Genomic DNA, 24,247 nt, shown 5'->3' with positions numbered 1-24,247 from the left:
CAAAAGCTTAAGGACTAATTTAGAATGATAATCATAGTTTAATGATGAAATTAAATATTTAAAAGTTTAGTGACCATCTTAAAATGAGGGTCATACTTTGAGGACATGTGATGTAATTAATTCTTTAAAATATTAAAAATAAAATTATAATTATAATTAAAAGATCAAATCACTCATCCATTTTACAATAGTAATGACTTATAACTCATTTTATTTTTTATACGAATTATTGCGGGTTTTACACGTTAATTTTCTATCATTTTATTATTTTGATAGAAAATGAGTTATAAATGAGTTTAAGTCATTAAAGGAGTAATTAATGAACACTGTGAAAAGTTAACTGCAATTAGTCATTTAATTTCATTCTTTAGGGTTAATTAGGATGGGTTCATGTGTATATATGCGTAAGACACAAAGCTTGTTCCATTTATAAAAATAAACTTGAGGGCAATGGCAATGAAGGTGTCAGCCCTTTGCATCATATCTCTTCTCACGATCATCTCCTCTCAATCTCATGCTAGCTTTCCTTCCTCACCCCTTGACTCGGACTCCATTTGCGAAGCCACCCCACATGCAGATTACTGCAGATACATTTTACCTTCTAACAAGTTGAACACCATCTTCGACTATGGAAACATTTCAATCCATCATTCTTTGTCAAATGCTCGTAGTTTTCTTGCTTCTGTCAAACATTTCCTAGCATTCCCTTCCAAGTCGATGTCCCAACGCACGATACGAGCCCTCGAGGATTGCCAGTTTTTAGCCGATCAGAACGTAGATTTCTTGTCACGAGTTTCGGAAAGAATCAATTCTAAGGACAGTTTAAACAGCTTCGTCGCTGATGATTTGCATGCTTCACTTAGCGCTGCTTTAGCTAACGTAGAAACTTGTTTCCAAGGACTCGAAGCGACGCCATTAGGACCAAGTATCAAGGATCGTTTATTTCAGCTAATGGAACAAAGAGCATCAGTGTTTCTCTAGCGGTTTTCAGGCATTGGGATCATGGCTCCACCATATCAAGAAGAAACCTTTTATTTCCCGATTTGTTTCACAAAAGAAACTCTCCCTTATCTTTGCTAGTGTCAACCGATAAGCAAGCAATTTATGAATTTACAACAGGAAAAAATGATAATAATACTTTAACGTATGGGAAAATTTCAGTGCCACAGGTGGTGGTGGTAAGTCCAAAAGGAGATGGTCACTTCACAACCATCAACGACGCCATCGCCGCTGCACCGCACAATGCTGGTGAAAGTGATCAATATTTTGGAATTTACGTGGTCTCTGGCGTCTACAAAGAGTACATTTCGGTACCTAAGAATAAGCAGAACTTGATTTTGATCGGCGATGGTATGGGTCGGACAATAATCGCAGGAAGTCGCAGCGCTGCCGATGGTTTCACCACGTTCAATACAGCAACATTCGGTAAAGCATAATTTAGCTTTAATAATGTGTTCGAACTTTACATTTTATTGACTCATACGTAACTCTCCTGCTACAGCTGTTGCGGGCACGAAATTCATTGCAGTGGACATAACATTTCAAAACACTGCCGGGCCTAGCAAGGGCCAAGCTGTCGCAGTCCGAAATGGAGCTGACATGTCTGTATTTTATAGATGCAGTTTCGAGGGATACCAGGATACCTTATATGCTCACTCTTACAGGCAATTTTACAGAGAATGTGACCGTCGATTTCATATTCGGCAATGCCGCCGTAGTCTTTCAAAACTGCAACATATATCCTAGACTACCGTTGCCACATCAACACAATATCATCACTGCATAAGGAAGGACAGATCCCAACCAAAAAACTGGCATATCGATCGACAATTGCATCATTAAAGCCGCTGACGATTTAGCTTCGAGCAGGGGAGCAAAGAAAACATATCTTGGAAGGCCATGGAAGAAGTATTCAAGAACCGTTTATGTACAAAGTTTCATGGATAGTTTGATTGAACCTGAGGGTTGGATAGAATGGAAAGGAGATTTGGGTATTACTCTTTATTATGCAGAATATAAGAACAATGGACCAGGATCGAGTACTGATTATAGAGTTAATTGGCCAGGATACCATAAGGATATAAATAACACCGAAGCTGATAAATTCACTGTTTCCAACTTCATTAACGGCTACAAATGGTTGCCTGCAACTGGAGTTCCTTTCAACAGGAATTTCCATTGAAATATTTTTGCAAACGTCCATTACTGTAATTTTCAGCTTTATTCTTAATTTGCAAACGTCTATCACTGTAATTACATGAAATAATATGAGGAACCAATATTACGAGGAACATATAACTTTCATTCTTAAGTGGTCCATTTATTTATGAAATCAGAAAAAAAGTTGAGTGACCAAAACAAAAGTGATAGTTGAAGTACTAAACATGTATTTCACCATTTATTTATGAATCAAGTAAATAGAGCAAGTCATAGCCATGAAATGAATACTTTTTCATCAACTAAGAAATATAATATGTTGGAATAACTTTAAAAGCATTCACCTTGGCTCATTTAACTACGATTTCAAAGTTGTAACAAGATTAACTTCATGTTGAGATAAGCTGCATGAATGGAAGAATAGGCATATGGCTGAAATATCATCCATTGCAATCCCTTTCCTCTTCTTCTTCCAAGCTCGAGCCGAAAACTCGACCAGCCGCTTTGCCGCATTTGCCTTATCCTGTGTTGAAGATACTACCTGAACTGCTTGCTCGTTCGAAACTACATCCCATACCTGCAGAAAATCAACCAAGTATCTGCAATTGTTAGGGTTACTTTTTTTTAACATTTCGATCATTAATTGAAGCCCAAGTACACATGCATACCCCATCGGTGGCGAGCATGACGAACTGGTCTTTGTTGGTTATGTGTCTCTGTGTGACTTCGGGAACGGAAATGAGACCGTAATCCTTAATGCAGTAATCACCAAAAGCTCTAGACATTGCCAGTCCCGGTGACTCCTTGTTAGGCAGCCAAACTCTATGCACCCCTGGCTCATCGTCCAAGCAGAAAACGCGACCTTTGCACTGAATTATCCGCTCAGCCTCCACTGCAAACACGACCCAACTGAAAACGTTAGGATTTTAAGTTTTACATGTTCAGAGATCGTGACGGATTACTCACGGGGTAAATTGGCCTTGAAATCAATGGTGAGCTGAACGGGAACCAAGGTTCCATCATCTGAATTTGTAGCCAAAACAGCCCGAGAATCGCCAATGTTGGCTACATATATGATGTCCCCCTGCACAGTTAAAGTCTGAATCATTGCAGTAGCCCTCATTAGTGAAGTAGTATGTCCTAACAAGAAGTAAACGCTTGAATTACCTGTCTGACAATTGTCAAGGCAGTTGTTCCACTGTGGAAGGAATCGATCTTCCGACATTGCTCGAGCTCATGATCGACAGCAGCACAAGTCTTTAGATAAGAATGCTTCCATATGTGAAATCTCTGATGCTTTTTATTGGATTCCAAATCCATATCCGGATCAAGTGACACCCCAGCTAGAGTGTCTTGCCAATTGCGGAGCAAGGACGAAGGCATCGACTCTCGAACCTTTTTCGCAACGAAATGACCCCATGGACCATGGCCATCAAATACCCCACAAAACAACATGTCTGGTTGACATCCAAATTCCTATTCCAACAAAGGTAAGCCACTTTATCAATCAACAAACGAGAAATGAACAATCTTTATGCGGTAAATGTTAATGCCTTGGCTTACCTCCCATACAATAGCACAATCCTGGTTCACTCCTTTTCTGCCTCTCTTGGAGAAAACCGAGGCCAAATTGTAAGAACCTTCAGCTTTTACAAAACCAGAAGACTTTAGAATCATATCATTCTTCTTTGCATCCTTCACCGTCGTCTCGACAGCTTGTCCTCCGTCATCGCCATTGCCTGGATTCCTCCCTCTTCGCATCGGAAAAGATTTCGCTAATTCATTGAACATGAGGAAAAATGCCTCATTGCCTCTAGAATTCAAAACCCACTCTCGAAAAACAAAAGTTATTGCTTTGTTCCCTTCTGTGTAGATCCAAAGCTGCCCTATGGAAAACAAAATAAATAGACCATAAAAACTTCACATTCTCAAAGACTGACGAGCGAAGGAAACAGTATAAAATTTCTCAAGCAAGGAAGCCTTGTACACATACATATACACACACATATATATATGTTAGTCCAAATTCTTGGTTAACGCATATTGAATTTGAGTGGAACTGTGGACCAAGATAAGAATCTAACAATATAATATCAGCAAAAACATGAACCTGTGAATCTGCAGAGAATATTCATTATGACATGGAATTCCATTAGCCTCCCCTTATAGAGTTTTGAAGGAGATAAACAAGTAGCAGCTAGTAAATAGATTAAAAAAATTCACAATACTTTTAGACTTAGCTGGATAGCAACCCCCATCAAATGGTCTGTTTGGTTGCCGAGAAAAGGAGAAAAGAAAACTTCAAAAATGAAATGAAGGAAATCTAGAAATTCCCTTTATAGGAGAAAGGAAAAGGCTAAAAGGAATTAATGTGCAAAGTTACCGAGTTACCGTTTTTAGATGAAAAGTAAAATTAATATAACAGAGTTTCCAAATTTAAACTTGTTTCTCATGTTAAAATCTATAAATTAATCTCATGTTACCATAAAAGTACCAATTAAAATGAATCAAAATTTAATCTTTTTACAGAATCTTTTACCCCAACTCTCTTTTGAAAGTAATCCTAGAAAAAGAAAGAAAATAACTCCAAAACAAATTTATAAAAGAGAAACAAAGCAGCTCAATTTAGTTTAATATCTATCATTCTATCCTAAAACAAAAAACTTAAAACCCAACTTTCTCAGAAACCAAACAGAAAGAGAAAAAAAAAGACCCGGCAAGACCAAACTCCGAAAAGTCAAGATGGGTTTAATGATATTAGACCTTAAGAGTGAATGGTTTGTCGGGAAGCTGTTGCAAGTTGTCGGAATATGATGACGTGATCCTCGTAAGAAATGCTTACAAATCGAGAGAGAAAAGATGGAGATGGATCAGAAGAACAACCCATAGTTGAAAGCAGTACATGTAATTACATGCAAACAACAAATTTATAATTATTACAAACAACGCTTTTTTTGTTTTGTTTTTTTCTTCTGTAAGACTTTTACAATTAAATCATAACTTTTTTTTTGCTTTTGCGGTTTTGTCATGCCTTTTATGAGATTTGTTTAGCTTTCTATTTTCCATTTTCTTATTATATTAAATTAAACTAATTAGTTAATTTTATGAATTATTTTATAATATAAAGTTTGAAATTGTTTTGAAGTATAAAATTGTGTTCTTGAATTTAAAATTGTGGATTTGTGCCCCCTTTGTTAAACCAAGGGTTCAATTTTAGTTTGCAAAATGGGCATGAGTTTTGATTTGAAAATATTTATCATAATTTATATATAATTAATGTATTGTTTTTATGAGATCACAATTAAATAGTCTTGCCAAACTGAGTTATTTATTATTTTTCAATTAAGTATGAACTTAAATTTCAAATAGTTGCATTGACAAAACTTTAAATATGTTAAGGGTAAACCACATAAATGATCTCTAAACTTTAAGGAAACTCGTATTTTCTTCACAAAATTTTTCAAATTTATAATACAATCACTGAATTTTTAATTCAGTTTTAGTACAGTCATTGTCATAAACTATCGTTAAAAAAATATAAATGTGGTAGCCTAAAGTCTTCTTCCCCCAAAAATGCTAAGTTTCTTAAACTAATTAGCAATTGTTAGTCTCATTTTGCATGCATCGTCATCATCCAATGTTCTTCCAATCATCATTGTTTCTAAACATAACACTCACCAAACACAATAGCTTCATCATATCTTTTCATCTAAGTCTTAAACACCATAACCACGAGTCATAACCAATATATACAACCAAGGTAACCTCATGCTACCATCACCAATCTCATTAAGTATTTGTCTACAGCCACAACCATCAATAACAATAAAAATAACCAACAAAAAACAAGCAGAGAATTGAATAAAATATAGAAAAAAGGAAAACTACTCATCTCGGTCTTGGTGAGTTTTTGATTAATATAACGGTTATCGATAAATCTCAATTTAGGAAGGTTTTATTTGACTAGAATATTAAAATAGTTTAGTTTTATGTTGATTTGATACTTGATAAAACAAATAAGCAAACAAGTAAAGAAAAAAAGAAAAGGAAAATTATTCATCTCGGCCTTGACGAGTTTATGATAATAGAACGATTGTCGATAAATCTTAATAGTGGGAACGCTTTGTTTGACTAAAAGATTAAAATAGTTTAGTTTCAAAATGATTAGACATTTGATAATGGCAGATAAAAAAAATTAGCTTTTAGTTTCGATTGAGATTTGAGGAGATTGAAAAGTTATCCGAAGAGTTTGGATCGATGAAAATGAAGAGAATAAGAAAATGAGTAGATCAGTGATCTTTTCAATTGAAAAAACCTTCAAACGATAATAAAACGACAATGAAAGGAGGATCAATGACTATCAAATTCAAGTATGAGAAACATACGGGGTTTTTCGGGAAGAAGATTACTTTAATGTGCCACGCTAATATTTTTTAAAGGTTATTGACGACAACAATTGTAATGAAAGTGAATTAAAAGTTCGGGTAAATTCATTGTATGTTTTAAAAGTTTAGTGATTAAATTGTAAGTGGTTTAAAAGTTTGAGGATTATTTATGTAGTTTACCCATACTTCAAATTAGGTAATTGAGTTCACAATAATACACATGGCCAAGAAAAAATATATTAAATATTTTTCAAATTAAACTTCAAAATAAAATAAAAAACTCTTAAATTATTATTTTTTTCATGTTTATCTAAAATTCTATGTTAAATATTATTCATAAATTAGTGCACTTCTATAATTGAAGGCGACATTTCAAACATGTCCAAAAGCAAATAACGTGCTAGGAATATTATTAAAATATTTTCAAATTTCAATTATTGGTAACATCCAAATATTTTTGTACGATTGAGATGAAATAAAATTTTCTTTCTTGCCCTAAATTAGATAACAGTATTTCATGAAAACACAAATAAAGTACGTCATTTTATTATTTTAATAATTCAACAGTAAAAAATATATAAATGGTGTGACGTTGTCAAAATTAACAAGATTTCATTGAAAAATTATATATTAAACGTAAAAATAGAAAACATACTTAAAAAACTCTTAATTGGTGATCTTTTTTTTAAAAAAATCTATGTATTTTGATGATTTGGAATGTTTAGAATTTACAAATTTATTAATGTTAAGTATTTAAGAATGAATGAAAATTAAGTGTCCAAATTATACCTTAAGTTAACTTTAGGTGTCTAAAAAATTTTATATTAAAAATAAGTATCTAATGTCTTCTCCGTTACACTTTTAGATGTATGACTCTCTGTTACACTTTTAGGTGTCTATGCAGTAACGACAGTTAAAAATACCGTTAAGTGACATACGTCATGTTTATATTTTGGTGTAATGCAAAAATAAGTGTTCAAACTATACCCTAAGTTAATTTTAGGTGCCTACAAAGTTTTTCGTTAAAAATACGTGTTTAATGTTTCCAACGTTACAAGGTGTATATGCAATAATGACCGTTAAAAAAACTCGTGAAGTGACACTTGACATGTTTATATTGTTTGTATTTTATTTTAAAAATTAACTTAATAATATTATTAATTTTAAAAAAATTACAAAAAAACATGCAACCCTAAAATCTCTCATTTCAATCCTATTATTAACCGTTGTTGGTCATCACCGGTCGTCTTCGCCATTATCGAACGACCACTCACCTGTCGTCAGGCCTCCACTAACGACCATCTCTCTTGTTGTCATCACAATCCCCTTAAATCCATAAACCCAAACTTAAATCACTAAACCTAATATTCAAATCTCTAACTTTGATACTAAATTTATCATTTTTGCCTCAAGTTAACTTTAAGGATTTATGGGGAGAGGAAATTCTTTTCTTAAAATATAGTTTTTTAAATAATATTTCATTTAAAAAAAACAAAAATGTTATATATATATATATGCGAAACATGTCAGGTAAAGACCAAATTAAACAGTCGTTATAGTCTAGGCACCTAAAAGTGTAACATTTTAAAATGTTAGGCACCTATTCTTAGCGAAATTTTTTTTAAGCACCTAAAGTTAACGTATAGTTTGAACACTTATTTTTACATTAAATCAAAATGTAAACATGCCACGTGACATTTAACGAGTCTTTTTAACGACTGTTATTATGTATGCACCTAAAAATGTAAAATAGAAAACATTAGACTCCTAAAAGTGTAACAAAGAAAATATTAAACACTTATTTTTAACGAAAAATTCTTTAGGCACTTAAAGTTAATTTAGGTATAACTTGGGCACTTGTTTTTGCATTAAATCTATATTTAATTAAGAGTTAACTGCATCATATGTCTTTAAATTGTAAGTCTCATTTTAAATTGGTCCTTAAACTTTTGAATATTTTAATTTCATCCTCAAACTATAACTCCCATTCTAAATTAGTCCTTAAACTTTTGAACATTCTAATTTCATCCCTAAACTATGATCCTCATTCTAAATTAGTCCCTAAACTTCTAAATTTTCCCATTCCATCCCCAAGTTCTTCCAAATATGTAATTGGTTTCAACCATAGTTCAACCTAAATTTTATTTTTCTCAAATATATAATAATATAATTTAGCCTAACGATGTTATTACGAGTGGTGTGATTAGTATATAAGTATAGTTTGGGATGAATTTTTTTTAAAAAGTTTAGGGACTAATTTAGAATGGACATAGTTTGGGGATGAGATTGAAATGTTCATAAGTTCGAGGACTAATTTAGAATGATAATCATAGTTTAGGGTTGACATTAGAATACTAAAATGTTTAGGGACTAATTTAAAATTAGGGTCATAGTTTGAGGACATATGATGCAATTAACTCTTTAATTAATAAAAACATTGTTTGGTCTATAATTTTGTTCCGTACACGTGGCTTCTTTCGTAGATCAAACACCATGAAATAATAATTGTGATTATTTTGTACATGTGACCATAATTGATTAAGTAATTAAAAGAAGTTGGAGGCGATAAATTAAAAGATAAAATAAATTTTGGTCATATACTTGCAAGATATTTTAATTGTTTCACGTGCTTCTGTATGAAACATTCAAATAAGACCTTTCCACAAATTTAGGAAAATAATATATATATGAATTTAAATATTTATGGGATAATTATAAATTACACCATTTAAAAAAAAATTATATTCTATCCTCCTAAACTAAAATTATAATAGATTGATACGGATTAATTAAAGCAAGACTCTGAGAAACTTGAAGGACAAAAAAAAAGATCTTTACAAAAATTTAAGAAAATAATTTACAAAAATTTAGATATTAATAAAAAAGTCATTTCATTATGAAATGATCAAAATATAGTAATTCAAAAGCTGAATGATTAAATTAAAAAAAATTAAACCATAATGACCGAAATAGGAATGAGAAGATACTTGAATGATGTATGGTGTATTTTACTCTTTTATTTAAAATAATTAAAAGTTTTTTTTAAAAAATCAATTATGTTTATTAGTGATAAATAAGAAATTAAAAGTAAATCATTTAAATTCGAGACGAACAATACAAGAGAGATCGTTATTGGATTTAGGTTTCAATCACCGATCTTGCTATTGTAAGGGCACCCAACTCTATTGCATTTTCGTAGCACTGGAAGCTAAAAGAAGATAATGCATTTATACTTGTATATATTTATTCTACAATGGTAGGTAACTGAAACTTTGAAAGCTAAATTCTTTCGGATTATAAATATCTATCTATTCATCTATATATTTGCGGCAAAACTCACGAGATATTGCTATGAAAAAAAACAATTCACGTGATAATGTTGTCCAAGAAATAATTGTTCAAATGGTGTGAATTATACAGTGCATGGATTGGTCGCCATGCAAGCCAAACGAGATCATAGGTCGCCATACACTTGGTGCAACCTTGTAGGTCGCCATGCAAATGGCTCGAATTCCTCCGTGATTCTGCTGAAATTACGACAAAGGTGGCTCTGCCTCCCTCACACCCCTGTCTCCCTCATGCATGCAGCAATGAAATCACGATAAAAGTGTTCTATACGAGCTGTGGTGAGAGGATGAAGCTTTGCTACGAGCTGTGGTGAGAGGATGAAGCTTTGCATGTGCCATGCACGTCGGAAGAGGTCGCCATGCACGTCAGAAGAGGTCGCCTGCATGCAGTGGGGAGCAGGCGAGCATGCAACGGGGAGCAAGGCGTAGGACAAGGTCGCCCAGCGTGCATGGCGACCTACTATGTCGCCTGGCGTGCATGGCGACCTACAAGGTCGCCCGGAGGGCATGGCGACCTATGCTGGGAAGCTGTCACGCCGTAGGTCGCCAGGAAGGCATGGCGACCTACGGCCAACACTGTGCAATTCACCCTATTTGAGCAATTAATCTTGGGAGTACGTTATGTCGTTAAATAAAAAATTCGAGAACGTTATCTCGAAAGTTTTGCCATATATTTGCACGGTGATACTTGCAGCCTATGAATGAATTTCTCCGCATACTCTAGTTCCATCTCTTCCCTTTTGGGTTTTTTTTATAAACATGACATCACACCATAAAAATCGACCAATTAAAAATAATAGGAGAAACTATACCAATGATCACTTAATTACTATCCCTTTTCACTTTGATAATCAATTTCACGTTTAATTATTTATTTGTAGTCAATTAAGTCACTTGATGATAACATTTAAAGGAAAAGTTCAGTAGTTGTTAGTTTTTCTATATAATTACACATTTAATTCTCAATATTTATATATTCTATCAATTTGATCAACTTAAATGTATAAATAACAATTACGTCAACCCTTCCATCAAATGTTAACGAAAAGTGACTTAATTGACTACAATTAAATAATTAAGTGGTATAATTAATAAAATTAAAAAATCAACGGAGACAATAATTAAATAGTTATTGGTATAATTTACCCAAAACAATATGTGGATGAGTGGACGGTGTAATCAACTAGCCACTAAAATCAAGAAAACCAATACATAATTTGGTAAGGCATTCAATAATTGTTCAGAATCATCCATATCTTTCCAACTTTGCTAAATATTAGCATAAAAGCATGACACCGTTACCAGCAACCGTAGACATGTTCCTGGTCAAAGCCACTCAGGTTAGATTAAATAATTTTCTCTGTCACTCGTACTCGAATGTAAGTATAAAATACAAATATATATCTGACATGAATATTTATATTCATATATCAAATATAAATAATTTAAAAAATAATAAAAAATAAAAGCAAAAAAACACATCAACAAGAGAAACATCGATTCATGGTTACTGTTTCAACTTTGGCAAAACAAAACAAAACCTCTGCAGCAAAGTCTATCATCCAATATTAAAATTATTTTGAGGGCAGATGATTCATTGATGTATGACTTGTCGTGCTGCTAAGAGATCATTTCATTGATGTATGACCCTGTCATGCTACTAAGAGATCACAACATAAATGAAATCTAGACAATAGAATAACATTATTTGTAATTGTTAGACATCATGGCATGCAATTATTTGTGAGAAATAATGGAGCAAAGAAGTGCAAAATCCTTCATTATGTTCTCTACACTTGTTCATGAAGCTTTCTTTGGGAAATTTGGACATCTCCAAGTGGCGGCCCTCAACCTCAACCCACACAAATCCAAATGAGCTTAGGCCTTGTATTGTTTACTTGAGATTCGGCCCACCACTTGAGTAGATGTATCCATGGTCACATTAACTTTTTGGGCAAAGTACATAAATGTATGTGTGTTTTGTTGAGTTATGACTATTAAAAGTTATAGAATTATCCTCGATTATAAGTCTTATTTTATTATGTCCATCAACCATTAAAAGTTACAAAATAGTTATTCGAGTATTTATATGTTTCAAACTCGTAATTTTTCGTTAAAAAATAATTGTATGTTAAACGTTAACTACTAGCTGAGATATGATAAAATTAATCTATAATTATTTGAGTTGTATATTCGTTTGAGATTATAGATAACATTTTATTATATCTTAATCAACATATTAACGTAACATCAAATGTCATCAACTTTTAACAAAAAAAGGACGAGTTTACAACATATAAATAGTTTAGTGACTTTTAATGGTTGAGAGACTTTTAAATATGAATAGTTAGAGAGAGACTCGATAAAATATAATAGTTTAGTGATCAGTTTGCAACATATGAATAGTTTAGTCAGGAGATTATTTTGTAACTTTCAATAGTCGGAACTTGATAAAAATACACTTTATAATCGGGAACTATTTATGTAATTTACCCTAACCTTTTATTAAGTTCGGTTTATTAAATTTATCTTTTCTTTGATCGCAGATATTCTCTTTTGAGAGTTTTGTTTGAAGTAATATAGAAGCTCTATTAAGTTGCATCAAAATCTAAACAAATAAACAATCATTTCAAAAATAAAATAATTGAAAATGTAGAAGCGTTTCCATCAAGGGAAAGACTGGGGAATCAGAACACCATTTTCATCGTAGTGGATTACCCAAGACCCACTCAAAGGCTTGCACTTCCCTCCCATTAATATCCTCTTCCTCCATACTTGTTCTTTCTTTGATCTTTCTCCCATCATTTTACTTACCCTCTCCCACTGCCTACTCGCCCTTCTCCATCTCCCACTCCGCCTCGATTTCGGTCCCTCTTTCCTCCCACTTCCGCCCTCCATCACCGTCGACGGTTCCGCCTTTCCTTCAGCCTCCACCGTTTCCTTTTCTTCATTGCCTTTGACTATTATTTTCTCCGATCGTATGTCGAGGCTTTCAATCATTTTCTTCAGTTTCATCATGGCCTCATCATCGTCTCCATGGGAGCCAGACTCTGGGAACTTGTCATGCTTACCGAATACATTGGAAACCATTGACCCAACCATTTTCCTAAAACTCTTTCTACCATTTTCACCATCATTTTGTGGATTTCCTCTTTGCATATCTTGACCAAAATGCTGAAAACATGCGAGTCCTGGGAAATGGCAGCCTCATTGTCATCTTCTTCTTCTTGAGGTTGTTACTTTGATGGATAGTTACAATTTGAAGCAGCAGTATTTAAAGAGTTCAAGAAGTTGGGAGAAAAGATTTAAATATCATGCCTTTTTGGATAGGTATATGCTAAAAGATATATCCATAGACAAATACTGTGCTTGCTCTCTTGGATTTAGGATTCTAGTCAATTAACTGGATTAATTTATTTAGACTAATTATTTTTCTGAGTTAATTTTACTATACACCCTAAACTATTATACACATTCGAAATTAGTCCTTAAACTTTGAATATTTCAATTTTAATCAAAATTATGATTTTCATTCTAAATTTGTCATTTCAGATTTATCCTCAAACTATGACCCACATTCTTATTTAGTCTCTAAACTATTGAACGTTCCAATAATGTCCCTCGAAATCATTCAAAAGTTTAGGGTGAAATTGGAATATTTAAAAGTTTAATGACCAAATTATAATGAGAGTCATAGTTTGAGGATGAATTTGGAGCATTAAAAAGTTTGACGGACCAATTTAAAATGAGAGTCATAGTTTAGGATAAAATTAGAATGCTCAAAAAGTCTAGGCACTAGTTTAAAATGAGGGCCATAATTTGAGGGTGTATGATAAAATTAACTCTATTTTAAAAAATAACTAATACACCACTCGGAAATAAAGCAAAGTTTTTTTTAATAAAAAAGGTTTGAGTACCAGTTTAGAATGAGAGTTATAGTTTAAGGATAAAATTAAAATATTTAAAAGTTAGGGACCAGTTATAAAAAATACTAAATATTAACTCGAGAAAAAATACTGCCAAATAATTTTAAATGTTAGAATTAAAACATATAAAAATAAATTAAAAAAGACTTTAATCTAGTCAAATTTATTAAATCTAAGAAATAAACACATGTATAAATGCTTTTAAATATAATAATAAGAGTTAAACTTGATTTTTAGTATTATATCACTTAAAATCTTTTACCATTAAACCGGTGTAATTAATGAAACATAAAAATTATTGATTTATCTAATTGAAAAAAAAACAATGACAAAATCAAATATTTAAATTAAACCAACCCACTGCTTCCCTCACATCCCTTTGTTCACGTCAGCTTCTTTCTATCCGTCCGTGATTTTTGAAAAATCAGATAATGCAATCTTCTATAGTCGTTGTCATTTTTTTACGAGCATCAGTTACATGTAAATCGAAAATTATCAATAATTTTTAAATAATTAAATAAATAATATATAGTTATAAAAAATCTGTCTGGTCTTAGGGAAGAGTTTGGTGGGAAAGACATTACATGATCATCAATAAATAATATGATTTTTCAATGATGAATAAGATTGTTGGAGGTTATTTTTTTATGGTTGCTATTGGAATGAATATATAAATTTATAAAAAATAAATGTTACAATCCTAAATAAACAAAAATTCATAAAATAATTATAATCTTAATTGAAATATAATTTAATTATATTTTATTAAAAATTAAATTAAATAATAATAAAGGATGAATTGTGAACAATTTATTATATTTTTTTAATGTTTATGAAATCAAAATAATATAGTTAATAGTGTACATCGATGTGTCATAGTAATAATATATTTCAATGTGTAACGCATGTTATAGATTTATACATAAACAAGTCTAATTTTGATTAACAGAGACAAATTAATTAATAGTGTACATTCATGTGTCATATTAATAATGTGTTTCTACTAAATATGCTATAGTCTCATCATGAACAAGTCTAATTTTGGTTAATTATATTCGATTGGTGTTGGCCCTTTAGAAAGATTGGGGGTTGCATTTATTTGGGCTTATGAATCGAAAAGGTTATTTTTTTTATCTTTCTTTCTCAGCTGAAGCTTCAGTCAAACCCTCTTTCTCCTTCTACGTCGCTTATCATTCATCGCGGCCGCTCTAACCCCTTCTTTTCAGGCGAGTCTCATAATTTCACTCTGATAAGTTCTTTTTTGTTGGACAACTTGATTGTTATTTTTATATCTAGATCGGACTATGAAAACGACTTAAATCTTTCTCCTTTAGATTTAGTGTGAATTTAATGAATATAAATAAAATTTCTTAACACTGTTTCCGATTGTAATTTTTTTAATGTTTGTTTTGGAACTTGTATTTGGTTTCCCTCCGAGATTGAAGATAAAAGTTTTTTTTGTTTAATCATTTTTAAAATTATTTGATTGATAAAAAGGTTTGTTTTGGGCAGCCGCGAGTGGTTTTAAGAATTCGATTCCCGACATGGCGAATTTTGCGAAACCAGAGAATGCATTGAAGAGAGCTGAAGGTTATTTACAAATCTTTCCTTTGTTAGTTTGTTTGTTGTTTTGCAATTTGTTTGGCATTAGAGCAAGTATCTGCTGTTAATGTGAATCTGGGTCGTGGAGTCGTTGCCCTAATTAATTAAAAGTTTATGTTGGGTTGTGATATTACTTCTACTTTTTAATGGTATATGTGTTTGTATTGACATTGTGGCGGGGTTGATGCAGAGTTGATTAATGTTGGGCAGAAACAAGATGCTTTGCAGGCTCTTCACAATCTGATAACTTCCAAGAGATATAGAGCCTGGCAGAAGCCACTTGAGAAGATAATGTTAAAGTATGTAGAGCTGTGCGTTGATATGAGGAAGGGCAGGTTTGCCAAGGATGGTCTAATTCAGTATCGTATCGTATGTCAACAAGTGAATGTTAGTTCTTTGGAGGAGGTGATCAAGCACTTCATGCATCTTTCTACTCAGAAAGCTGAGCATGCTCGTAGTCAAGCAGAAGCCTTAGAAGAAGCTCTTGATGTTGATGACCTTGAAGCTGATAAAAGGCCAGAAGATTTAATGCTAAGTTATGTCAGTGGAGAGAAAGGAAAGGATAGATCTGATCGTGAACTTGTTACTCCTTGGTTCAAGTTTCTTTGGGAGACATATAGAACGGTGCTTGAAATACTGCGGAACAATTCCAAGTTAGAGGCACTCTATGCGGTATTTCCTGTCTTAATGACTTCCCATAAATTTTTAGTATTTGTCGCTACGGTACCTATTAATCTTCAATATTTTACTGCTACATGAAATTTGGCAAACTTGTTTTCAGCATTATGAGAGATGGGTCTCCATGTTCTTCCATGCTATTTTTTTGTCTTTCATTGAAAGATGAGTAGTACTGTTGAATAGTATTTAGAGTCCGAAGTTTTGTAATTTTTTGCATGTAGAATCTATAAGCTTTTAAGGATAATTTCTAAGTAATATAGAACCTAAAGTTGTTATTAGGTGAATCTCATAAATTTAATGAGGTTTCCGGGAAAAAGAGATTATGGACGACAAAAAATGGTTTTGGTCTTGGCAAAACGGTAATAAATTTATTATTGGGAATTGCTTTTTGTCTTTGCAAAATAATTATTAATTTAGTATTGGATTTTTTTGGCCTAATTTGTTATTAGATGAATTTCAAAGACTTTTCCAGGTTTGCTTTGCCCGGAAAAAAACAGTACGGCCTAGAGTTGATTTTGGTCTTGGCTATTGGTGATACAGCCTGCACATCCTTACAGTTGAAACATAATGAAATTAGTGTATTGTTTTTTTGTTTATGGTTGATAATTTCTTTTTTCCATGATAATAATAATATCTTTATATATTTCAAATAACAAATCTTTTTAGTTTTAAAATATCATGCAGATGACAGCACATCGGGCATTCCAGTTTTGCAAGCAGTATAAACGGACAACAGAATTCCGAAGGTTGTGTGAGATTATAAGGAATCATTTAGCAAATCTAAATAAATATAAAGATCAGAGAGATAGACCTGACCTTTCAGCACCTGAGAGTTTGCAACTGTATCTCGATACAAGATTTGAGCAGCTAAAGATTGCTACTGAACTTGGACTCTGGCAGGTATGCTTCTTGCTTCATCCACCTTTTTGTGCTTAATGGACGAGTTCGCTATCTTGTAATGGATAGCTGGTACCTGCTTCTGATTTTGCTTGTGATGTTGGTCCTCACAGGAAGCTTTTCGTTCTGTTGAAGATATTCATGGATTGATGTCCATTGTCAAGAAAACTCCCAAGGCTTCCTTGATGGTGGTTTATTATGCCAAGTTAACTGAAATATTCTGGATTTCAGGAAGCTATCTTTATAATGCTTATGCATGGTTCAAGCTATTCACACTCCAAAAAAGCTTTAACAAAAACTTGAGTCAGAAGGATTTGCAGTTGATAGCATCATCAGTTGTTTTGGCTGCACTATCAGTGTCCCCTTACAATCAAACAAGTGGTGCATCACACTTGGAACTTGAAAACGAGAAAGAACGCAACATTCGAATGGCAAATCTTATAGGATTTAATATTGAATCTAAACTTGAGAACAGAGAAGTGGTATGTTGTATTGAATTTCATTTGCTGTAATTTTTCTTGTTCTGGATATTGAACGATTCTGATATTCTTCGTTTCTTACAGTTGTCCAGATCGGCAGTTCTCACAGACCTGGTATGGTTAAATTTTCTGAGCTCGATTTTTTTTGTCTGCATATTTCTTTTATTGATTTGATTATAAATCATGGATTGTGATGCTTTAATTTTCTGGTTATTTATGTCTTAAGTCTTATATGATGATGTTTCTCAAATCAATTTAATATAGTGGAACTCAACCCAAATACGGCCCTTAATACAAACTAGTTGGGTTGGACTATGTTACATAAAGTCTCCATTGGTAAATGCGAATGATCTATTGCTGTATCGGCTTAGCACTATATCTATGTTTCATTTCATAGCCTTAAAATCTGCGTTGATCCTGGAGATCTTTGAGATCCATAATCATTCTATTCATGAAGTGATTTGGTCTTTCTTTGCAACATTCTTTAGCGCAAAGAAACAAGTCTCCCCAGTTTTGTGCTTAGGCTTGATTGAGCTCTCTCTCTCTGTCATATGGGCTACCAAAGGAATATTAGCTCTATATTTATGTGACTAGAATTTTTAAACGTCTTTTGTCTAACTGCCTGTTGTAATTTCCATTTTATTTAGGTATCCAAAGGTGTTCTTAGTTGTGCGACTCAAGAAGTAAAAGATCTTTACCATCTTTTAGAGAACGATTTTTCCCCTCTTGATGTTGCATCTAAGATTCAGCCTTTGTTGATGAAAGTATCAAAACTGGGTGGGAAGCTGGCTTCAGCTTCATCTGTACCCGAAGTTCAACTCTCTCAATATGTTCCTTCCCTTGAAAGGCTTGTTACCCTCAGGTTGCTTAAGCAGGTGTGTTTTCATGTTTGATTCCTTTTCATTTTTTTAAAATTTTCTTACTAGCATTATGCTTAAGCACGTGTGTTCTTGTGTCAATGTTTGATTTACTTGCCTCTCCAGGTGTCCCAGGTTTACCTGACAATGAAAATTGAGAGTTTGTCTCAGATGATCCCCTTCTTTGAATTTTCTATGGTGGAAAAGATTTCTGTTGATGCTGTGAAACATAAGTTCATAGCCATGAAAGTTGATCACATGAAGGGTGCTGTGCTGTTTGGTAATATGGTAAGTTTGGATTATTGACTGTTTATACTTTTTTCTTTGCAGGTATATCTAGGCTTTATGCATTTTTGTTCATATTTCTTAAAAGCCTTTGCATGGCATATGATATATATTTATAATAAAATGTATTTTCCTTTTTAGGGTCTTGAATCTGACAAACTTCGCGATCACTTGACTATTCTTGCTGAGTCTTTGAATAAAGCGAGAGCAATGATATACCCCTCTGTGAAGAAATCATCTAAGCTGGGTGAAGCTTTACCGGGGTTAGCAGAAATTGTAGATAAGGAACACAAAAGACTTCTTGCTCGGAAATCAATCATTGAGAAAAGAAAGGAAGAACAAGAGCGTCAACTATTGGAAATGGTATCCCCATTTAAAACATCAGGTTTCATCATTTAGCAAAATCGGGTAAATGAATTCATAAAGTTATGTTCATGCTTTTGTTTTTGATACACTAGGAACGTGAGGAGGAGTCAAAGAGGCAGAATTTACTGAAGAAAACTGAAGAAGCAGAGAAAAAGAGGCTTGCTGCTATGTTTGAGCAACAGCGAGCTGAAAGAATTCGTAAGGAAATAGAGGAGCGGGAGCTTGAAGAAGCACAGGCACTACTACAGGAAACTGAAAAGCATTTGAAACGAGGGAAAAAGAAGCCACTTTTAGATGGGGTACGTGGCCTTTTTTATGCCCATCAAGTGCTTGATTCATATTGAAGTTGTTTCTTGACTATATATGTGCATCCAGGAGAAATTAACGAAGCAAACCTTGATTGAGCGGGCTTTGAGTGAGCAGCTCAAGGAGAGGCAAGAACAGGAGAAGAGGCTACAAAAGGTTGCCAAAACAATGGACCACCTAGAAAGGGCAAAGAGAGAGGAGGCAGCCCCCTTGATTGAAGCTGCTTTTCAACGACGTCTGGTAGAAGAGAAGGCACTTCATGAGCGTGAGCAACAGGTGAAACTTTCATTTCTCCGTTTCGTTATTGCACCTGTTTTTTTGCATTTGAACTACACCTTGTTTGCAATTTTCCCATCCGAGGTCTCTAAACATTTGATCTCTTATCTTCTATGAACATATCAAATATTTGATGTGCTTAAATCTGCCTCAACAGACACTCGACCTTCATTTGCACATCTATTTCTCGAATGGATAGACTGTCAATCTATGTTACTCTACCATTGTTTGAGAGAGGTTTTTGCCATTGTGGATCTTCTCATAATATCATCTTTAATCCTTTCCTTCTGACTTGTAGCTGGAAGTTGAGTTGAGCAGACAGCGCCATGACGGTGACTTGAAAGAGAAGAATAGGCTGGCACGCATGTTAGAAAACAAGGTTAGTACAATTTGTGGCTTTGTGTTCTTGAGAGAATTTCTCTTGCTAGAGATACTTTAACTTAAGACATTTGGTTTCTGCTTTTCCACAGATGATTTTCCAGGAAAAAGTAATAAGTCGTCGGCAAGCTGAGTTTGACCGAAGGAGAATAGAAAGAGAGAATAGAATCAATCAAATCATTCAGGCCCGGATGCAGGAAAGAGATGTCAAGAGAAAGAAAATATTTTATGTGAGGTCTGAGGAGGAACGAATAAAAAGGTTGCACGAAGAGGAGGAAGCTCGTAAACGCAAAGGTATCCAATGAGATTTTTTCTACGAGGCTACAAATTTCTGCTTTCTATCTACTTGATTTGTTGGATCTTTGAAACTTGCAGAGGCTGAGAAACGAAGGAAAGAGGAAGCTGAACACAAAGCAAAAATGGATGAGATTGCCGAAAAGCAGAGGCAAAGAGAACGAGAATTAGAAGAGAAAGAAAGGCTGAGGCGAGAAGCTCTTTTGGGAAGGTCTGCAGAGGGGCTTTCTAGGCCTTCTGAACTTCCTACTGGATCCCGCACAACAGAGCCTGGAGTTGCTCAAGCTGCTGCTCCATCTCCCGGGAAATATGTTCCTAGGTTTCGGCGAGAAAGACCGGAAAGCTCTGGGCCAGCTCCACCTGAACCCGATCGATGGGTCAAGCCAGCACCCTCAGAACCAGAGCGATTAACTGCGGGCAGCAGGGCTCCTCCACCGCAATCTGATCGCTGGACCAGTGGCAGTAGGGCTCCACCTCAGGATTCTGATCGTTTAGGCAGTGGTGGTAGCAGAGCATTACCACCAGATTCGAATCGTCTGGGTGGTGGTAGCGGCAGCAGCAAACCAGAACCCTGGCGACCATCAAGGGCTCAACGTGGTTGATCCAGCTTCTGATATTCAATGGTGTGCTGAAATGCAAAAAGTTTTGTACTTGGAACTGTTTATGATTGTCAGTGACTTGTAACAGACAACGTTGTGACATACTATTTTTGAAGACATCAAGACATGATAAAGTTGTGTTATGTGTTTTATTTGTTTATCTTTTTACTCGGTGGATTACTGCATTTTGTATGCCAAACCGTTTAGACAGTGTTAAAGCTGAATTTTATCTGTTCTTGTTCAACAGCATTACTTTATTTGTTAAAGGCTAAGGACAGTGAATAGGGTTGAAATCAAGAGTTCAATCCCAAATTTATTGCTTAAATATTCAAAATTCGGGTCATATATTATTATGAGTTTGAACAAACTTGAGGTGAACATATGTAAATGGTAAGGTAATTTAATTTTAAAAGCATTATGAATATATTTTAAAAAAGAGTTGGTAAATCAAGTATTAAAAGGTTGGATACCGTGGGTTGTTTGAACTGAGTGAGATCGATTTGATAATGATAAAATTGAATCTCTTTTTCCAAATGAAATTTGTGTAGATTACAACTTAAGATATGTAATTGTTAGTTCAATTGATACTATTAAGGCGAGTGAATTGATTTTAAAAAGGTTTTATGATGACTAATAGAAAAAATGAGTATAATTGAATTAGAGTATTTTGATTTTATTAACAAGGTTTATATCTATTATCTCAGCTTTTCGTTGTTAAAGATTTTTTTCTATTCAAATTCGCATATTTAAATTCGAACCTTTGAAGACAATATTTAATCTTATAACTCCCATATGATTTTTACCCAAACCTTGAGACACAATCACTTGAGATTTATACCCAAACATCCCATGAAAAAAATATGTAACATCCCTAACTTTTAAAATACAAATTCGATCAATCGAATATGATTTTTATTTTATTTTATTTGATATGCTTTTTGAAATTTAAAAGTATTTAATTCATTTTCTATGAAATCCAACTTCTCAAATATGGTATCGAATAATTATACAAATTATTTTATATTAAGAATATTATAATAATTTTTAATACCGCGTGGATATTTCGAAAATAATATCAAATATCAAGTCAAGTTTTAACGAGGATTATTATTACAAGTATCTGTGTACTCGATTTGTTATTAAAATGAATTTATTGATATATATATATATATATATATATATATATATGTGTGTGTGTGAAGTATTTTATATCGAGTGGATGCCTTGTATTTATTTTGGTGATACTGAGTTATGAAATCAAGGTGATTTGTTTGGTTTACGTAAATGTGTATAATCGATTTTACAAGTCAAAAGTAATTTATATACGATTATGCTCGATTTTTAATTGGATAATTTAAAATAATAAATGTTATTTTTATTATGAATATTTAAACCAAATTAAGGACTAAATCAAAATATCTGAAACTGTTAAGCCATAATTAAAACTGTATTGAAATTAGTCGACAAGGACAAAATCTTGTGATACTTGGAGGATTGCTATTTCCATTTTCTTACTTTCCCTCTCCCAACTATCCCAAAATCGACATAGTTTTGGGTGGAATATACTAAAACCCTTTCTTCTGTATTCCCCCCCCCCCCAATAATTTTCCTCATTTCTCACTTGAAGGCTTCTTCTCCAGTCTAATGCTTTCTCCCACTAGTGCTGTGCAGAGAACCATGGGAGCTTCACCGACCGATCATCAGTCACCGTCGGAGGTAATCAGCACAAATTGAGGGTAAAAGCTGTATATCACCCCTCAACTTGAGAGAGAGTGATTAATTAGTTGATTTGTTACGTTAGTTAGCAGTAGATAGAGAAGCGGTTAGATTGGCTGTAAAGTTATATATAAAAATAGGATTCATTATAATCAATCCTTTTGCAGTACAATAAATGAATTTTCACCATTAAATACAGTTTGTTCCTTTTAAAAGTTATTTGTTATATCCTTGGGGGTTTCGTTCACAATTTCTCTAACACGTTCGCCATATTCTCTGCAACCATTCAAGTCCTTTGTCTCATATCCTCTGCAGTCACTCTAGTCCTCTGTTATATCTTTCCTACTCACTCTAACTCACAGCCATATCCTCCAATGTTGTTAACACTTGCATCGACACAATTAGAAAACTACTCCAAATTGCTCTCATGAAATGAAGAAATGATATTATGAATAAAATCAATGAAAACATTAAAGGGTGAAATAAAAAAAAGTATAATGACAAAAAATTTACTAATATTTGATTAAATATTCGCTTTGAATTTTATTCTTTTGTGGAACACTTTGGCCCCAACTTTTCTTTTTATGTTAAAATGACCCTGGTTGAACAAGAAATTATTAATTAACTAACAGTCAATTTTCTTCACTAACATAGCAAGCCCTATGTGTCCAAAGTATTAACATGTCATGTGTACATGAGTGACTAAGTGACATGTGTTGTGTGTCCAAAGTGATAGTGTAGAACATGTCACATCATCATTTTAGACACATATCTTATCATATCATTGAAAATCAATTGTTGGTAGTTAACTAACGATCTTCGTACAATCAAAGATCATTTATTTTTAAAATAAAACGTTGGGATTCAAAGTGTTAAAAAATATAGAGACTAAAGTGAATATTTAATTAAACATTAGAGATATTATTTTTTTCTAATAAAATATTAAGGAATTGAAAATAAAATATTAAGGAATTGTTGCCGAGGAATGGAACAACTTGGTCTATGTTTTCTGCCTCTCTAACCTGGCAAATTTGGAAACGAAGAAATGATATGTAGTTCAAAGGTGCCTCTCTGCCTTTACCCGGTGTTCTTCAATGTGCTGATCAATGGGCGAAGTATCACGGCCTTGCAATTTTACCCCCATCGTCCACTTACAAAACGGCTGTGGTCAACGCTATTTGGAAAAAACCTGCTTCAGGTTGGATGTGCCTCAACTCGGATGGTGGCGTTCACTCATCGACTGGTCTCGGATCCTCGGGAGGAGTTATCAGGAATGATGAAGGCTCTTGGATCTATGGTTTCAACAAAAATGTCGGTCACAACTCAATTCTACAGGCTGAGCTCTGGGGCATTTATGAAGGCCTCCTCCTAGCTCGGAGTCTTGGTGTTGAGAGCCTGGAAATTCAAACTAATTGCTAGCAAGCAGTCAAGCTGCTCGAAGATAATATGGCACAGAACAGCCCAGTCTCCCTTGTTCGTTCCATCACTGCCTTGCGTAAACATGATGGAGCACTCGCCTCCGCTGGATTCCTCGTTCTGCGAATGCTTTAGCCGACAAACTAGCAAAAATGGCTCCGCCCACTGTGACCCAAATGGAGCTTTATGCAACGCCCCCACCTGTTTTAATTAGATCCTCTCTTATCCACTGATGTAAGAGGAGCTTCCTCACTGCCTGTAGTCTCAGCCTAACTTTGCATGG

General features: G+C 33.8%; 2 protein-coding genes and 1 pseudogene across 5 annotated transcripts; 2 read left to right on the top strand and 1 right to left on the bottom strand.

Moving 5' to 3' along the window:
• Window positions 1-450: 450 nt before the first annotated feature.
• On the top strand, window positions 451-2,182 carry LOC120116186 (annotated as a pseudogene).
• A 248-nt stretch (window positions 2,183-2,430) lies between these two features.
• LOC120116226 (probable protein phosphatase 2C 73) lies at window positions 2,431-5,021 on the bottom strand. Of its 2 annotated transcripts, none has more exons than XM_039136769.1 (6): window positions 4,921-5,021; window positions 3,721-4,043; window positions 3,325-3,633; window positions 3,124-3,241; window positions 2,826-3,049; window positions 2,431-2,734 (listed from the first exon to the last, which is right to left on the bottom strand). In XM_039136769.1, exons 2-6 carry the CDS (start codon window positions 3,946-3,948, stop codon window positions 2,516-2,518), a joined length of 1,098 nt encoding a protein of 365 aa, XP_038992700.1. In that variant the 5' UTR covers window positions 3,949-4,043; window positions 4,921-5,021; the 3' UTR covers window positions 2,431-2,515. The 2 variants fall into 2 exon arrangements, with proteins under 2 accessions (XP_038992700.1, XP_038992699.1); XM_039136768.1 differs by lacking the exon at window positions 4,921-5,021 and adding an exon at window positions 4,268-4,325.
• Window positions 5,022-14,934: 9,913 nt separating this feature from the next.
• LOC120116225 (eukaryotic translation initiation factor 3 subunit A-like) lies at window positions 14,935-21,058 on the top strand. Of its 3 annotated transcripts, none has more exons than XM_039136764.1 (14): window positions 14,935-15,040; window positions 15,323-15,405; window positions 15,608-16,089; window positions 16,780-16,995; window positions 17,106-17,474; window positions 17,556-17,585; window positions 18,119-18,346; window positions 18,455-18,616; window positions 18,755-18,976; window positions 19,072-19,278; window positions 19,355-19,561; window positions 19,860-19,940; window positions 20,032-20,233; window positions 20,315-21,058. In XM_039136764.1, the coding sequence occupies exons 2-14, from the start codon at window positions 15,360-15,362 to the stop codon at window positions 20,833-20,835; spliced, it is 2,973 nt and encodes a 990-aa protein (XP_038992695.1). In that variant the 5' UTR covers window positions 14,935-15,040; window positions 15,323-15,359; the 3' UTR covers window positions 20,836-21,058. The 3 variants fall into 3 exon arrangements, with proteins under 3 accessions (XP_038992695.1, XP_038992697.1, XP_038992698.1); XM_039136766.1 differs by having other exon boundaries at window positions 14,940-15,041; window positions 15,328-15,405; XM_039136767.1 differs by lacking the exon at window positions 14,935-15,040 and having other exon boundaries at window positions 15,360-15,405; window positions 20,315-20,707; window positions 20,744-21,058.
• Window positions 21,059-24,247: the final 3,189 nt, after the last annotated feature.

The sequence above is a fragment of the Hibiscus syriacus genome, unplaced genomic scaffold, assembly GCF_006381635.1.
Source record: "Hibiscus syriacus cultivar Baekdansim isolate YM2019G1 unplaced genomic scaffold, ASM638163v2 tig00110287_pilon, whole genome shotgun sequence".
In the NCBI taxonomy this organism is placed as follows: domain Eukaryota; kingdom Viridiplantae; phylum Streptophyta; class Magnoliopsida; order Malvales; family Malvaceae; genus Hibiscus; species Hibiscus syriacus.
Note: the sequence above shows the minus strand (reverse complement) of the source record. Positions and strands in the feature narration are given on the sequence as shown.